This window comes from Lacerta agilis, chromosome 1 (genome assembly GCF_009819535.1).
Source record: "Lacerta agilis isolate rLacAgi1 chromosome 1, rLacAgi1.pri, whole genome shotgun sequence".
Taxonomy (NCBI): domain Eukaryota; kingdom Metazoa; phylum Chordata; class Lepidosauria; order Squamata; family Lacertidae; genus Lacerta; species Lacerta agilis.
Window position 1 is genome coordinate 11,025,589 of NC_046312.1, and position 17,792 is coordinate 11,043,380.

Below are 17,792 nucleotides of genomic sequence, written 5' to 3' on the forward strand. Positions count from 1 at the left end.
TCCCTAAACAGGGCTGCTTTCAGATGTCTGCTAAAAGTCATAGTTGTTTATTTCCTTGACATCTGATGGGAGGGCATTCCACAGGGTGGGTGCCACTACCGAGAAGGCCCTCTGCCTGGTTCCCTGTAACCTCACTTCTCACAGTGAGGGAACCGCCAGAAGGCCCTTGGAGCTGGACCTCAGTGTCCGGGCAGAACGATGGAGACGCTCCTTCAGGTATACTGGGCTGAGTCCATTTAGGGCTTTAAAGGTCAGCGCCAACACTTTGAGTTGTGCTAGGAAACGTACTGGGAGCCAATGTAGGTCTTTCTGGACCGGTGTTACATTGTCTTGGTGGCCACTCTGTCACCAGTTTAGCTGCCACATTCTGCATTAGTTGTAGTTTCCAGGACACCTTCAAAGGTAGCCCCAGGTAGAGCGCATTACAGTAGTCCAAGCGGGAGATAACTAGAGCATGCACCACTCTGGTGAGACAGTCTGTGGGCAGGTAAGGTCTCAGCCTGCGCACCAGATGGAGCTGGTAAACAGCTGCCCTGGACACAGAATTGACCTGTGCCTCCATGGCACTGAATCCAAAATGACTCCCAGGCTGCTCATCTGGTCCTTCAGGGGCAGTTACCCCATTCAGGACCAGGGGGTCCTCCACACCCACCCGCCCCATCCCCCCAAAACAGTACAGTGGTACCTCAAGTTACAAATGCCTCAGGTTACAAATGCTTCAGGTTACAAGCTCCGCTAACCTGGAAGTTACCGTGAGTTGAGAACTTTGCCCCAAAATGAGAATGGAAATTGTGCGCTGGCAGCACAGCAAGCCCCATTAGCTAAAGTGGTACCTCAGGTTAACAGTTTCAGGTTAAGAATGGGCCTCTGGAACGAATTAAGTTCGTAACTAGAGGTACCACTGTACTTCTGTCTTGTCAGGATTCAACCTCAATCTGTTTTGGTATACATGTGTCTGTTTTTATTCACTTCCCTGCCCCTAATCTGTGCCCTGTTGTACACATCCATATTTTAGCCGGAAGACCGCATTGCAAAATTTGTAGGGGTGTGTTTCGGTTCAGAAATTGCTTCAGGAACTCTGAATTAGATAGGCCTGTGTTAAAAGTGTCAACTGATTCGAACTTTGCCTTCATCCCTATGTCAGACAACTGATCAGGTATTTTTTTTAATCTTCTTCCACATAAAGAACTCATTGCAACCAGAACAGCAGGGAAAAGGCTGGCCTTGAATTATGATATGCTTTTTATTTATAATTACAAGGCGTTTGTTACGTGGTGGAGAATTCAAAAACAATATCCCCAACTGTAGTCTGAAATGATGCCCTCTACAAATTCCATTGCCTCAGTCTACCACCTCATCCCACCTGCATGTTATAGATTAGGTCTGAGAATTTAGATGACAAGCAAAGCTTCTTCAGGTTGGAAAGCATTCCAATTTATTACCATCCTGCACACCTAATTGTTTTCAGTTTGCCTTGCTTTGGTTTTACTATGTCAACTTTTTTTTTTTTTATAAAATGCTTTAATGCAAGTTGCCTTGAGGAAATGCTCTCTGGAAAGGCTGCTAATACATTCTAAAATCAATAAATAATATTGCGGGAAACCACAAACTTAACTTAGAAATCAGATTCCATAGTTGCTGCAGGATGCCTGCAGGAAGCAATGAACCAGTGGAGGCCCAGCAAATTGAAAATCAGCCCCGACAAGATGGTGGTTTAGGGTGGCCCCCTCACGCATCGCCAAAAAAGGGAGAAATTACCACCCACCAAAAAAGGAGAAATTACCTCCCACCAAAAGGAGCACAGATTTGCCTATTTTATACTACGGACTCATGTTGCTAATTTATACTACAGGCTTACATTTAGAAAGGTTTATCGTAGGAATCAAAAAATTGCAAAATATATATATATATATAAAATCAGTGAAAATTGCAGTATGAAAATAAACTATGGCTAAATCAACCTGGCTTTGTCTGTGACTGAGATGCTATGCTTCTGTTTGAAAAAGGTATCCATAGTGGCTGTCAACACGAGAGAAAAATACATCCCAAGTTTCTGTTTCTTAAACAAACAAACAAACAAACAAACTTTGGATACGCTTAGTGCTTATCACACTGCAAATGCAAAACATTTCGAAAATAACTGGGTCTTTCTTTTTTAAACATAGTGCATGCCGCTTTGTGGAGGATTTCTTCAAAAAGTGAGCTAAAAATTGTGGGATAATGATTAAGTCTTTCATAATCCTCCCCCCTTTTTTAAAATATGGGAAGGTATGTCCCCCCCCCCCCCGCACAACACTCTTCCTTTCGCTCCAGGATGGGGAAAGGGGAAATGTCACTCACAGGGATGAGACGGAAATTTGTTTGTGTCCGCCATGTCTATGAGAAAGTAACTTACTTGCACTTCTTGAATCAATACGCCAAGACAATCATACAAGACAATCATTTATTCAAAAATGAGATATGTCTAAGAGTTACTTGCAGAAATATAATAGTGGTATAATATCTATGGCAGCGTTTGAATGACCCTTGTTTAAAGTAATTGTTAAGAAATAAGGTAATGAATACAAACTGTTGTAAGAAGGTATTAGAAAATACAGAAAGGTGATAACGTTAAGTATATTCAACACTAGAAAGAAAGTTTACACCAGGAAATGATAGGAAGTCTATTTTATGTTAGTAAAACATAGGAAAAAAGAGATTGTATAAATTTAAACTAAGTTTAACTTTTGTGGATCCAAAGAAGAGTATTAGTACATGGTTGTTTTCATTTTTGTCGAATTAAGAGTGTGTATATTATGCGCTGTGGTCTAAACCACAGAGCCTAGGAAGAAGAAGAAGAGTTTGGATTTGATATCCCGCTTTTTACTACCCGTAGGAGTCTCAAAGCGGCTAACATTCTCCTTTCCCTTCCTCCCCCACAACAAACACTCTGTGAGGTGAGTGGGGCTGAGAGACTTCAGAGAAGTGTGACTAGCCCAAGGTCACCCAGCAGCTGCATGTGGAGGAGTGGAGACACGAACCCAGTTCCCCAGATTACGAGTCTAGCACTCGTCACCACTACACCACACTGGCTGATCTAGACTAAGACTAACTCCTAACTCCACCCACCCAGAACACACATTGCAATATTCCCACTCTCTCTTCCCCACCCAAATACACTTGCTAAGTGACTGCCTGCTTGTTCCATGGCGCTGCCTGAACCATTAATGTTTTCTCTAACCACATGCTGACATTTCCCCAGCAATCTGGCCTTGTGTAAACACCTTCGCGAGACTGTTATCCCTCTTTCGAAGGAGGAATTATTACAATAGATCAGGCGCAGGTCTCAGCAGCCCTGCTGAGATGTGCGGCCCAATCCTAAGCGCACTGCTTGCCGTTCAGAAAAATCGGCGGTTTGAATCCCCACAACGGGGTGAGCTCCCGTTGCTCGGTCCCAGCTCCTGCCCACCTAGCAGTTCGAAAGCACGTCAAAGTGCAAGTAGATAAATAGGTACCGCACCAGCGGGAAGGTAAACGGTGTTTCCGTGCGCTGCTCTGGTTCACCAGAAGCGGCTTAGTCATGCTGGCCACATGACCCGGAAGCTGTATGCCGGCTCCCTCGGCCAGTAACGCAAGATGAGTGCCACAACCCCAGAGTCGGCCGCGACTGGACCTAATGGTCAGGGGTCCCTTTACCTTTATATTATGTGTGCTGTTTATGAATTTCAATAAAGTTATGTTTTTAAAAAAAACTAATATGCCGTTCACGCTTCTCTGAATTCCTCGACAGGCTTCTCCAACCATTCACAGATTAGGGAAGAGCATGTATGTAAACACCAATGTTTGTGAACATAACAGAATGCATTGCAATACACAAAAAAGTGAACATTGTTCAAGCTGCATACCAGGAAAAGAAGTGTTGGGAGAAAGATGTACTGAAACATGAGGAATCTCCCATAGGATTTAATTTTTAAAAAAATCACAAACTGCTGTGGAAATGAAATGAAGATTTGTGGGGGTTTTTTTGGGGGGGGGGCAGGATGAGAAACAACCGGAATTGACAGATCCCAACCCCTCTGAGCCCTAATCGCTAGGTATGGAAGACCAGAAAAGCATGAAGGTACGGACGGTGGGAAAAGCAGGTCTATAGAAGTATTAAAAACTACACAGAACGAAAGCACAGATATGGTTAAGGTGCTGAGGAAGAGCTGCCATCGCTGTAGCGGAGGCCTGGGTGAGCAGCTGGGCAGCTGGCTTCCATTTAGCAGCTGCCGTGGTCTCAGCTGAGGGAGGGGGCTGCAGCTGTGTGCTGCCCATGAATAGCCAGAGTGGTGTGCCGGCTGGCGAGGCTGGGGTGTCAGGCTGGGCTTCTGAAAAGGAGTGGGGAGGTGGGGCGGTGGTGGTGGGGTGGCTGGCTTTGTGAAAGGTTTCCTAGCTCAGCAGGGAGGCTGCAGTCCTTTGACTTCTGGGTTATTTGTTCCCAATGAGGCTTTTCAGTGGGGCATGGGGGCGGAAGGGTTAATGGCAAAGGGGAACGTGGGGGGGGGGTGTCCCCCCATGGCCTAAAAGGTGAGAGCTGAGTTGTAACACACACACACACACACACACACACACACACACACACACACACACCTGTCTGTGTAGATGGCATGGATCAAAGTCTCTGTTTTCTACTGCTCTGGAGGGGGAAAAACCCACCTCCAAACAGCTGGAGCCAAAGGATTTTGCTACAGGTGCCTGGAGCAGAAGCTTTTGAAGAGGATGCAGATGTTGCTGCCCAACTGATGATTAGGATGGCCAGGTGGAGGAGGAGGAGGAGAAGAAGGGGGCTCCTGCACCTTTTAATAGCAGCGCAGAAGAGGGAATTTCAGCAGGTGTAACTGTTTGAATTCCCTCTTCTGCACAGCTTTTAACCATTCCTCTATCACAGCTGCCACCCTCCTCCTTTTGATGATCTCAACAATCACTCCTAACAGCAGAGTACCAAAAAAAAGAGGGGTGGGGGAGACTGAAGCGGAACCACCAACAAAATATTAAACAATTCAGAGGGAACACTGAATGTGCATGTGTGGATGACTGCCTCCCCCTCCAACCCAGAAAAAGACCTTGCTCGCCGAGAACTAAACATGCTCAGTGGATGCCGTGGAAAGCTGAGCATCAGTTGGGGCCATCTCTCTGAAGTCCAGTATCTGATGAGAGTTGCGATTCAGCCACAACCGGGAGATGTTCTTGTGATGACAAAGGCGTAAGAGGACAGGGCTCCTGCACTTTGCCATGCAAGGGACACCTGATGAAATTCCTTCTTGGACACAATTATTAAAGCTGGCAGCAGCCTTGCCTTCATTAGGCCTCTGGACCTCAGCTTCCCATCACTGGCACAGTAATGAGCATAAGACCAGGAAAAGCTATGTTCAGATACCCAGTCAAGTCATTAAGCCAATCCCGGTCTTTCAGTCAGGGCTGTGCATCCTTGAATGAAGGAATAAAATATATACATTGATGCACGTGGGTGATAGGTGATAAACACAAACTGAACCCAGACGAGATGGAGGTGCTCCGGGTTAGGAGAGTGATGGACTCTAGAATAGGGATTTGGCTTGTTTTGAACAGGATACTGACATGTCCTTTTTAAAAATCAGGTGTGTTGTTTTGGAGTACTCCGATCTAGAAGCCAAGACCGTCACTGTGGCCAGCTGGAGTTTTTGCTCGCACCCTGAGACATGTCTTGGTTGTGTTGAGATCGGATTATGCGTTCCTACCTTCTGAAGGGTTTTCCCAGTAGTAATGTATGGAAGTGAGAGCTGGACCATAAAGAAGGCTGATCGCCGAAGGATTGATGCTTTTGAATTATGGTGCTGGAGGAGACTCTTGAGAGTCCCATGGACTGCAAGAAGATCAAACCTATCCATTCTCAAGGAAATCGGCCCTGAGTGCTCACTAGAAGGTCAGATCCTGAAGTTGAGGCTCCAGTACTTTGGCCACCTCATGAGAAGAGAAGACTCCCTGGAAAAGACCCTGATGTTGGGAAAGATGGAGGGCACAAGGAGAAGGGGACGACAGAGGACGAGATGGTTGGACAGTGTTCTTGAAGTGACTAGCATGAGTTTGGCCAAACTGCGGGAGGCAGTGAAAGATAGGCGTGCCTGGCGTGCTCTGGTCCATGGGGTCACGAAGAGTCGGACACGACTGAACGACTGAACAACACCTTCTGAAGCAGGCATAGGCAAACTCGGCCCTCCAAATGTTTTAGGACTACAACTCCCATGATCCCTAGCTAGCAGGACCAGTGGTCAGGGATGATGGAAACTGTAGTCCCAAAACATCTGGAGGGCCAAGTTTGCCTACTATGCCTGTTCTGAAGAGTCTTTGGAAAGGCAAGGATGATAATGGGCACTCACCCAGGAGATACTGTATGTTTATTTCTATTATACAGCAGCTCCACTGGGTGCCAAATTGTTTCTGGGTATGGTCCAAAGATTTGACTGGATTAAATATTTGTATGCCACTTTCCCAACGACACAGTTGACCTCAAAACAGCTTGTGACAAAAGCATAGCATTAGAAAGATACATTTCCATCAATATAATATCACAGCTCCATTACCGGAGAAGCGAAAACAGTTTTAATGCCGTTCAACAGAACCACATAACTCAAAATAGTTTTATCAGAAAATGGTGCTGAGCACCAGCTGAATTAGGTTACCTTTGAATCTCTGAATCAGGGAAGGGCAGAATCAAAAAACTGAGTTCCTCTGAACATGTTCTGAGTCTAGGAATTGATTTTCAGTACCAGAACTGGGAGCAAGCCTTATTATTGCACCAAAGGCCTTTCTTCCGATTCCTGCTTTTTCTGTGGTGAGGGTTTCGCTGCTCAAATACTCTGAAGGCTCGACTCTTAAAAAATTCAGAGTAACAACAGTGAAACGAGACGTTGGTCGCTGGAGACTCAAGGGCAGATGTTTTGGACTACCCATCAGCCTTGGAGAGAGGCTTAAAAGGTCTTAAGGTGCATGGGGTATACAGACCAGTGTGTCAGTGCCTGTAGAAACTAGCCTACTGTACAAAGGTACTTCTATCATTGCTTTCTCAATCTGGCCTCTGGCCCCTAGGCAACTCTAGCATGTGGCCCCCAGGAGCCTGCTTAGAAAAGAATGCGGCCCTTCAGCTGTACAAGATACTCCCCCAAAACAGCATTGATTTGTATGGCTCTTTTGGACTTTTGTGGTCCACCACAGAAGGTGCAGGGTAGGGTCAAATCCTGCTGGATCTGTGTGCCAAATAGTCAAGGGGAACAATGCAGTATAATGTGCTGAAGACTCCCAGCGGCTGATCACACAGCCTACCTCCTCAAACACAATCCAGACTTTTACTCTGGTTTAGACTATTCCACCTCTGCACTTTTTCGAAAGGACCAGGCCGCAAACCTGCGTTGACTTACTTGGGAAATGGACCGACGGAACTCTGTGGATGTTTCTCCAGGGTTGGCATCGAGGGTTCGGCTGCAGGGGTCAGCAAACTTTTTCAGCAGGGGGCCGGTCCACTGTCCCTCAGACCTTGTGGGGGGGCCGGACTATATTTTTTTGGGAGGAAATGAACGAATTCCTATGCCCCACAAATAACCCAGAGGTGCATTTTAAATAAAATCACACATTCTACTCATGTAAAAACACGCCAATTCCCAGACCATCCGCGGGTCAAATTTAGAAGGCGATTGGGCCTTAGTTTGCCTACCCATGGTTTGGCACAAGGGAACACCCATATCCCCAGCCCACCCACCCGCTCCTCCTCTTTGCCATTGCATTACAACCTGCCAGTTCCATCTTTCTCCTGCCCCAGCCAAAGATGAGCAAGGTGAGAAGGGTTGCTTCCACCAGCAAATTGCTCATTGGCTCCATCTGGCAAGCAGGCAGATGGAAGCAACAATGCAGTAGAACAGCCAGAACACTGGGGGGGGGGGGCTCACTGAGCAAGGAGGGGGCCATTGAGGGTGCCTTGCTCAAGCCCCCTCCCCCCAAACTAGGACTGGGTTATTCCTCACTGCAAATCAGTTACCTCAGGCAATGCACTTAACGTTGCTACACTTTGGTAAGGGGCGGGGGGGGGGAGGGAGAACATTCCTGTCTCATTAGGATCGTTTTCTAATTTATTAGGCCAAGGCCCTCTTTGGAATGACTGTGTACTTTTGCCAAAATGATACACTTTGCAGTTTGTTGGGGCTCTAAAATACTTTGTGGGCTTCCTCCGCTGACCTTATTTCACATAGTATGCTATTCCCAATTCCCCCTAAAAAGGCCATACTCCGATGCATGCTTACTTGGGAGTAAGCCTTATTATTGCACCAAAAGGCCTTTCTTCCGATTCCTACTTTTCCTGCGGTGAGAGTTCCGCTGCTCAAATACTCTGAGGGCTCTTAAAAAAAATTCAGAGTAACAACAGTGAAACGAGACATTGGTCGCTGGAGTTTAGAGGGGATCCCGGATCCAAAAATGGATGACCACCGCCTGTTTCGGGAGCCGATCCTAGGGCCCCTTGCGAGAGAAGTTCTCGAGCAGGGGTGCCAACTTGAATAAAATATTGGGTTGGGCGCATGATTGATCACAAGACATGCAATTTGAATGGCAATGTCCATCAACTTTAGGGGGGGACGGCCCGGCCCGCTCAAATACTAGAGTGAACGAAGGGACCACGGCACCTTGTTGGGTATTAAAGAAGCTTAGGATCGCGTTGCGCGCGCCACGCAACCATCAGCGCGAAAGGCTCTACCTGCACGCGCGGGAAATAAGAAAAAAAGAGAGAGCAGCCACTTTCCCTTCTTGCTCCCTCGTTCGCGGGCGGCGGCGCGAGCCGACGTGCCGGGCGCAAGAAGGCACACGCCCGATCCGCACTCCCGTGCAGCCGCGCACGTGCTGGGTCGGGCCCGGCCCACGCGCAACAAGTGGCTTGCGCAACAGCCCGCCGCGGGGCGGACGGCGAGCGGCAAGTCGGCGGCTGCGGCGCCTCCGACGGCTCGCTGGGAACCGCGCACGCTCCGGCGTCCTCGCCTTGGCCCGGCCTTGCCGCTCGCTCGCTCCCTCGCTCGCCCAGCCCTTTCGGGAGCCGCGTGGCCACACCCGCCCGCCGCCTCCTCCTCCTCCTCCCCGGGCCCTTCCCCCTCATGAATATGAAGACAGTGGCGCCGCCGTCTAATGGGCAATGAAGCTGTCACTCCGGCACCTACTTGTTGGCTGTTCGCGCAGCAGAAGCGCACAGAGGAGCGAGCGCAGTGGCGAGGCTGAGCTGCCGGCGGACCCGCGCTTCCCTCTGGCTGCCGCTGCGGCTGCAGGAGCGCGCCAGGCGCCTGCCACGATCTGCCCTGCCTTGTCCGTCAGCCCGGGGCTTTGGGGATAAGGGGCGGCGGCGGCGATCTGCAGGCTCCGGCCGGAGCTCTCCACCTTGCGCGCGGCGCCCGCCCTGCTGCCCTTCCCGCCGCCGATGCTCCGAGCCGCGGCCGGTCGATGGATTGTCTTCCCTGATCGACGGCGTTCAGCTCGGGGTAGCAGGCATGCTGGATTCTGGCAGGCGGCACTGGGTTCTCCTCGCGGCGGCGCTTAGGCTGTGGCTGCTCCTAACTTTATGGGTGCAGGTAAAACAACGCGGTCTCTATTATTTTTGGAGGGTGGGGTTGCTGTCTTGCAAATAAAAAGGAACAACGGGAAAAAGGATAGGGGAGCGGAGAGGACCTTTATCGCAGCACCCGCCTTTACCTTCTTCAGCCGCCTGTGTTGCAGCGGGGATTGCCTTTTGGATAATATTTTCCCCCTAAGAAAGTGGCAATCTGGAGCGCACCCTTTTTTGAAACTTAAGCCCGATTTCGCTTAAGGGGAAGAGAGGAGAGCGTGGCTTCTGCTGCAGATCTCAGCCAGCCTCCCTTTCCAAACGCGTCGCTTCCAAGCCGGCGTGTTTGCTTTGGAAGAGCGCAGGCAAAGTTGCCGTGTGCAATGTTTGCATGGAGAATTTCGCTCCTCTTCTCTCTCCTCCAATTATGATTTATAATCCCATTTTATCTGCCCACCCGCGGAACGCTTTCTTTCTTTTTAACAGAAAACAAAACCGGTTTGCATAGCTCGGCTGGTCGCCCTTAAGACTTTGCGGTATGAATCGCAAAAAAAAATTATTTGGGAATTGGTTATTTCACTTGCAAATGGGAACATTCTGCAGTTCCCTTGCACGGCTTGTGAATGTTTCCCCTCTCTCTATTGCCACAGCTAGCCGGAATTGCGGCACCGTGTCTCCGTCCCCCATAGCGCTCGAGCTCATCTTTTAATAGCACCGTCTAGTTGTAATAGTTTTTCGGGAAGGCTTGCTTTGCCGTAGGAAACTCCAGAGTGACTGTTGGTTTGTAAATCTCCGCGCACTTTTTCTTCCCAAGACACTGTAGTAATGAGGTTGTATGTGTCTGTCACACCCCCCCCTTCCTTCCATCTCCCTTATTTTTAGGTGTCCCAGTCCACGGGCTATTTCGAGCTGCAGATTAACTCGGTGAAGAATGTAAACGGAGAATTGTTGAATGGGGAGTGTTGTGATGGCATGAAAAAGCCCCAGAACCTGGACTGCGCGCGGGACGAGTGCGACACTTACGTGAAAGTCTGCTTAAAGGAGTATCAAGCCAAAATCACGACCACTGGAGCATGCAGCTACGGCTCCGGATCTACTCCTGTTCTCGGTGGAAATACTTTTTATCTCAACAACCGCAATTTTCATCAGGGGAAAAGTCACGACATGGGCAGGATTGCTATCCCTTTTCAGTTTGCGTGGCCGGTAGGTCAACTTTCCTTTTTAAAAAAAAATATATATAAATATATTTTATATAATATATATAAAAATGTGTGCGCGTGTGGGGAGATATGCCTATTGCTTAATGATGAGCAAAAAGTGGTTTTGTGCACGGTATATAGGCTATGCGCTGAATGGTGTTTGGTGGGGGGGGGGAAATTGGTTGGATGACCTTCCCTTTGTGGCTAGCTGCAGTTCTGTAACTTGAGGTGGTTTTCCTTCCGCCCTCTGTGGTTTTGTGCGAAGTGCAGGCAGGGACTGGCTCAACTTGAATCGCGGTTCATTGCTTGGAAAATGCGAGGCGTTTTATTATAACTGACAGACGAGAGGCGCGCACTGATCGTTTTTCTCTCCGCTGCTGCTGCTCCTCGCCCCGGAAAGGAGAAAGAGGAGCGGTTGTTTGTTTCCTGGGGGTGGGAGAGAGAGCAACCTCGATGCCACTAGGCTTACATTATGGATTTGCAGACAGTAGCAGACAAGTGACTTGCACAGCGCGGATCTGCAAGGATGTGGCAGTTGGTGGTGCAAATGGCTGGTTATTTACTGGGAGCCGGGGAATCGGGCAGTGGAGATTTTTTCAGGGAGCCCCAGGTGTTGGGGATAATGAACTCCTAGCAGCGTGTTGCATGGAAAGTGTGTGTGTGGGGGGGCGATTCTGCCTAATAAAAAAAAACCTGGGAAAGGGCACACCCAGAGGCATCTCCTCATAGGGGCGTGCCTGCTCCTCATAGGAGCAACTGCGAGCGGCGGGGAGGAGGAAGTGCGTTGCGTGACAGCCTCCTCCCGGCGCTTTGCAAGATCCAGGTGTGAGCGGCCGAGGCTGTGCAGAGAGAGGGTGGGGTACTGTAGATGCGAAGGTGCTGCTGGCTTTGCACCGTTCTTTGATCCACACCCTTGGGTGTTCGGGGCACAAGGCGCTGCTGCTGCTGCGAACTCGTTGATTATTTTTGTTACCTTAAAAAAGAAAAAAAAGGAGGGGGGGGAATGCTGTAAGCAATTCCCGCCCGCTGCCCCCCCTCCAAAAATGGGGCGTGTATTTGCAAAATAAAAATAAAATAAAATGGTACCTTCTCCAGCAGGGGGCGCGTGCGGCTAGCCTTGCGCTCGTGCCGTTTAATTACATAGAATACATGCATATATATAAAATGCACAACATCCCGCTGTCAATGCAATGCCTAGAGAACATAGGGTGTGTGTGTGTGTGTGTGTGTGTGTGTGTGTGTGGAGAAGAGTGCCGGCAGGGCGTGGAAAGAGGCGGCGGTGGTTTCGCAGTGCAAAGCAGCTGCGCTTTAGCCCCGGGCTACAAGGGAAGCGCGGGGCGCGCGTGCTGCTGCTCGCTTAGGGCGCGAGCGGCTTGGCTCCTGGGACCAGACCTGGCGGGGAGGGCGGGGGCGTGGCGGGAATGGCTCGCCCGCCTGGCGCGCGCCTCGGCAGCGACCGTTGGAGCGGGGAGGGCGCGAGAGGGAGCTTCCAGCCTCTCCCTCCCTCCCCCCCTCCCTTCCTCTCCTCCTCCCCCCTCCCAGGCTCTGGGTTCAAGTAGTGCGCGTCGCAGTGGGGCAGCACTTCTCTGAGGGAGGAATTCGGTGGAGAGAGCAAGGCATCTCTTCTCAACTTGGAGTCTTTCCAAAATGCATCCCTCCATGCCCAAAGTTTAAACTTTTGCCCACGAACACCACATGCAACTGCCCCTGCCTTCTGAATTTTTTTTTTATAGGAGCAACTAGAGAGGCTCGAGTGAGGTCATGGCGCGTTGTGGTGCATAGCTGTCAACTTTTCCCTTTTCTTGCGAGGAATCCTATTCGGAATAAGAGAATTTCCCTTTAAAAAAGGGAAAAGTTGACAGCTATGTTGTGGTGGCCTACAAATGTAAACTTGGGGTGGATCTGTTGACATTGACAGGCTGCTGACCGAGTTAGGGATGTTGATCTCTATGGGTTAGTCGCACGCAGGCCAAGTGTCTCTGAGCAAGTGCAGAGTGACTTGTGTCCAATACGAAATGACGGCGAGAAGCTCGCTTTCCTCAGACGTTGGGTGGCAGGTGGAGGACGCGACCTGAGAATTTGTCTGAGGCCACAGGTCTTTTTATGAATCTTAAGCTGGGATTGAATCTGCTTCTAAGTTTATGCACACAGCCATGCTGGGGGGGGGTGGGAGAGGGGAAAAAAACCCAATTTCTTCCTGTCAGAGGCCTGTGGCTGACAGAAAACATCCTCAAGTCCAACAACTGCAATTATTGCCATGACGTGTGAACTTTGGAGTTTTGGCCATTAAATTACCAGAGTTTTGGAGGTACAAGTTTGGCATACTTTATTTTGTGTTTATCAAATTGTGTCCCCTTTTTAATCTTGACCTCGTCTAAATGGGCAGACTATGTGAAAGCTCATGAGGCCACCAACTTGCTGAGGCAGGTTTGGGTCTGGTCAATACCACATGTACACAACCTTGGGTTCCACAGTTGAAGGAAAGTGGGGCTAAAATATAAGTAAAGGTTGTTCATGTGCGACTAGGAGTTTTACTGTGTCTTCCCAAAAAAGTGCGCATATCAGGTACACAGCAACTGTATGGGTTTTTTTTAATCGACATTTTCAGCCTCTCAACAGCTGTGTGATATGGTAGTTCATTTCTCATCAGCTGGTGTGCACATGTGTCAGTCAAATAGACCTATGGAAGTACTGGTAGCCATGTAGTTTGGTCTTCTCTTGCTGTGTCCACAGGATGACATCGCAACTCCACAATAGCAGGTAATAGAACAAGGTGTGTCCTGTGTCGTCTAAAACATGTTGGTTGATCTTTAGAAGAGCTCTGGAATGGATTCTTCTGGACTCTTATAGTAGGCCTACATAACTCTTAGCAGTAAGCTCAGCTGCCAAAGACAGACCGGTGGATGGTTTTGTATATATTGGAACACATCTTTTTCATGCTTCTAGATAGAAGTTCTGTTTCTGAGAATTTGCTTTGCGGACTCTGGGGTGGGAGTTAGGCAACTAAGTGTTGTGGAAGAAACTTGATGGCAAGCTGTGTTTGTTATAATACCGGTAGTTATAATTTCTGTTTTAATTGTTTAAACTGTTTTAATGGACATATACATTTTAATGATGGATGTTTTAAAGTTTTGATGAAGTTGTTTTACTGTGTATCTTGTACATGCTCATTATCATGCATCTTAATTATGGGAGGCTGTGTTTTTGTAAGTGGTTTTATAGTTTACTTTGCTGTTGGCTTTTACATGTTTGCGAACCATCTCTGTATTTCTTCTTGAAAAGAAAGATGGTATATAAATTCCAATAGTAGTGCTGTTTGTTAGGGGCCAGGCTCTGAGCTTAGAAATCTGAAGAAAGGATTGTGTATTGATTCGTTTCAATGCTAACAAGTACAGACCATGCCACCTTCTGTATTCAGCAGAGTGTATGTTGTAACTTGCTCGGTCTTGTGGCAATCCTCTGGACAAACATGCAGTGGAGTTGATTGAGAGCAGCGCATCCAATATCCAATATCTTCTACCCAAACAATTGTTGCTGGTATTCATTTTATGGATTGTTAGTCTGATTGCCATAGTCATTCTCTTTAAAGGTAAAGGGACCCCTGACCATTAGGTCCAGTCGTGTCCAACTCTGGGGTTGCAGCGCCCATCCTGCTTTACTGGCCAAGGGAGCTGGCGTACAGCTTCTGGGTCATGTGGCCAGTGTGACTAAGCCGCTTCTGTCAAACCAGAGCAGCGCACGGAAACACCATTTACCTTCCCGCCAGAGCGGTACCTATTTATCTACTTGCACTTCGTGCTTTCGAACTGCTAGGTTGGCAGGAGCAGGGACCAAGCAACAGGAGCTCACCCCGTTGCGGGGATTCGAACCGCTGACCTTCTGATCGGCAAGCCCTAGGCTCTGTGGTTTAACCCACAGCGCCACCCGCTGTGGCACTTTAAAGGTACTTTAAAGGGTACCTGGTTGAATAAGACTTGTGGCTAGCCTTTATATTCTCAGCAGGGGATATTTAATGGTACCGGAAAGCGATTCAGAATCTTCACAATTATTGCTAAAAACAAAGAGTAAAGTTTTCAAATTAGTAGGAAATCCAGGTCTTTATGTGGGATAGCGCTTCCATTGCCAGGAGTATTGCAGTTTCTAATAAACCAAAATAGATGGCATTCATCATAGCAGTTCTATTATGTCGAATACAGTTGTGTGAATGTGATGAAATTAAACCTGTAAGGTTGCCTGCTACATTAGTAGAATTGCCAAATGCACTGTATGTCATACATGCCCTTATGAATTTTAAGCAGCTGTAGTTCGGTTCTGGAGACTGAACGTGTAGCCCTCATGCCTCTCATGGGGGAGTTCATGTAGCCAGGGGTGGGGAAAGCAAATATTTCCACTGAGAAAGCTCCTTATTCCCCACTCGGCAAAGTCCCATCATGTTGTAAGACAGGCATAGGTTAAGAATTTCTGAGATCATCTTCCTTAGTCTTAGCTCCACCTATCCACACTGTTTATAAGCAGTAAACAGGAAGATAGCTATACCTCTACAGCTCAGCTATGGAATACCTTTGCACTGCAGTTAGTTTCTGCACATTCTCAAGAAATATCCCAGAACCTTAAGCATACTTGTTGTCTTGCTGATATCCTGTACGTATTAACTGTGTTTGTGCCTTAGAATGCACCATTACTTTCCTGTAATAGCCCATTGAAGATTAAGCTCGGTAGTGGGCAACAACTGATTCAAGTCAGAAATCCCTGAATGGCCTCTGTGGACGCCTAAGGCACCCTGGGAAATAAGACAGAATAGCCTTTTTGTAGAGCAAGTGATTTGCATTCTCTTGCACCTGCACACTTTGATTATGTAGGTGCCACAGGATGTCATGCTCATCGGGGCTAGGGTGAATTTAGCATTGAAAGAGAAGTGTGTTGTTTAGAAGTGTTGTGTCTTTGTAGATATATGTACCTGAATATTTCAAAGTGGTGAAAATAAGTCTTGTTTGTCCAATCTAACTTGGCTCCTCCTCTGGATTTTTTGAGGACTTGAACAGAACTACAACTTTTCCTGAGCCCTCCGGGTATGGGGTGGTATATACCATATTTTCTGGCGTATAAGACGACCCCCAAATTTTCCAGTTAAAATATAGAGTTTGAGATATACTCGACCGCAAATTCTCCACCCGGCGTATAAGACGACCCCCGACTTTTGAGAAGATTTTCCTGGATTAAAAAGTAGTCTTACACACCAGAATATACAGTAAATTCAATAAATAAGTGTGCCCTGATTTCATGATATCCAACAGCCCCCACCCTGAGTCCTCTTTTGCAAGGTGATTCAGGTGAGGAGAGGTGGTGGCTCATGTTGCTTCTGTTTCAGCCCCGCTGAAATGGAAACAAGCCCAGTTGCTCCTCTTCCTGAATTTTCTGATCTGCACAGAGGGCATGGGGTGTGCTTTCACCTCTTGCAGTGCTAGACATTAAGTGGCATGGATTTCTTTTCCGTCAAGGCTTGGACTGCACCACAAGCCTCCTCATCTTCTGCAATGCTGGTATGAAGAGGAAATACCTTTCCCTAGTGCTGTTGAATTCCTGGAGAACTTGCAGGAGGGGATCGCCACTGTTAAGCAGTTGAGGGGTTCCTTAAAGCACTAAACGCAACTGGTTATTGTATTTCCATATTTGTGTCTTACGTTTGTTTATATTAACATTTAGCCATTAAGGTTACGTTTGTCCCTTGGTCTGTGTTGACTATGACTACAGCTATTGCAGGTAAATGAGTACAGAACAGGCAGCCTCTCAGATAGCAGAGTCCCAATCTCTTTGGACTAGTCTGGAAAAAACGGTGTATTATTATTGCAGCTACTGCACTTGTATGATTTCTGAGTTTTGTTCCCTTTCTTCTATGTAATTCAATAAGAAATATTGAAACTGCCTTTGGGTCTTCTGTTTCCTTGTGCATAATGTTGCAGAAACACTTATTCCTAAACATTTGATGTATACCTTCTACCCATTCATCTTAACCCTATTTGATTTCAAAGAGACTAGTGCTACATTTATGGTTGTGGGTCTAGTCAGCAGAGTGGTACAGAACAGCATCTAATTCTTTCATGGTGCAGCCAGCTACAGAAAACTCCCCTTCTTCAGCTTGGATAGAGCCTACCCTCTGCTCTGATGCTAAAACTATCACAGTTAATCTAAAGCACTGACTTGTAAATCACCACTTGCCTGGTCACCTGTGGAAAGTGTAAGGCATTCAACCAGGCATATCGCTTGCCCGTTCTTTCCTTCTCCTGTCCTCCAGGCTGTTGGTATGCTACAAAATAGTTTGCATGGGTATAAGTTGGCAAGACGCCATTATATTTGTAGGTGAGCAACTCAGTAGACTTACTAAAAGGCTTTTATTATGTCTGAAAGGTGTTTGCAATGTTTGGGGCTGTCATTCCATGCAGATTTACTTAAGGATAAGTTCCCAAGTGACACTTCCTTCAGAGATAATACATCAGGGTCATGCCTCCCAAGTTACGCATCTAGAACAGGTAGCTCTGCAGATAGTGTTGTACTTAGAACTTCTACCAGCCCTAGTGAGTAGGGCCAGTAGTCACAGATGATGGCAGATGTAGTCCTGGCTCCTTGCAATTCATTTCTGTTTTACAGCCCTGAGCAATCTGGTGCTGTTGGCACCTTGGCTGCCTTGCTGTACAGCTTTAACTTTAGATAATTTATGAGCAAGTTTAAAAGCACATGTCCCAATACTGATCCTTGGGGGACCTGACTTCTTACTTCACTTAAATTGCAATCCTAAAAATCCCATGGATTCAGCGGAACTTATACTGTAACTTATACATTCTTCATGTTGCACTGCTGGTGGTGGTTTGCTCTTTTTCTGTTGTCATAAATCCAAAGCCTTTAGCTGTTGAAACATCTCAATCTCTTTAGAAGTTCTTAGACTGCTACCTTGGGGAACATTTTGTAGAAATCTGGCAGAGTGAGTCAGGTGTGGTTTGTGTATGCAGCTGTCCTTTCTTTACTGC

The 17,792-nt window shown here is 47.6% G+C and overlaps 1 protein-coding gene across 2 annotated transcripts in view; it reads left to right on the forward strand.

The window, feature by feature from the left end:
* The first annotated feature begins 9,186 nt into the window (after window positions 1-9,186).
* The window catches only part of JAG2 (jagged canonical Notch ligand 2), a 92,384-nt gene continuing 83,778 nt past the window's right edge, over window positions 9,187-17,792 (forward strand). For both annotated transcript variants that reach the window (XM_033138385.1, XM_033138413.1), the window contains exons 1-2: window positions 9,187-9,599; window positions 10,454-10,774. In XM_033138385.1, the coding sequence (XP_032994276.1) occupies window positions 9,519-9,599; window positions 10,454-10,774 (402 nt within the window). In that variant the 5' untranslated portion in view covers window positions 9,187-9,518. The remainder of the gene's footprint in view (window positions 9,600-10,453; window positions 10,775-17,792) is intronic.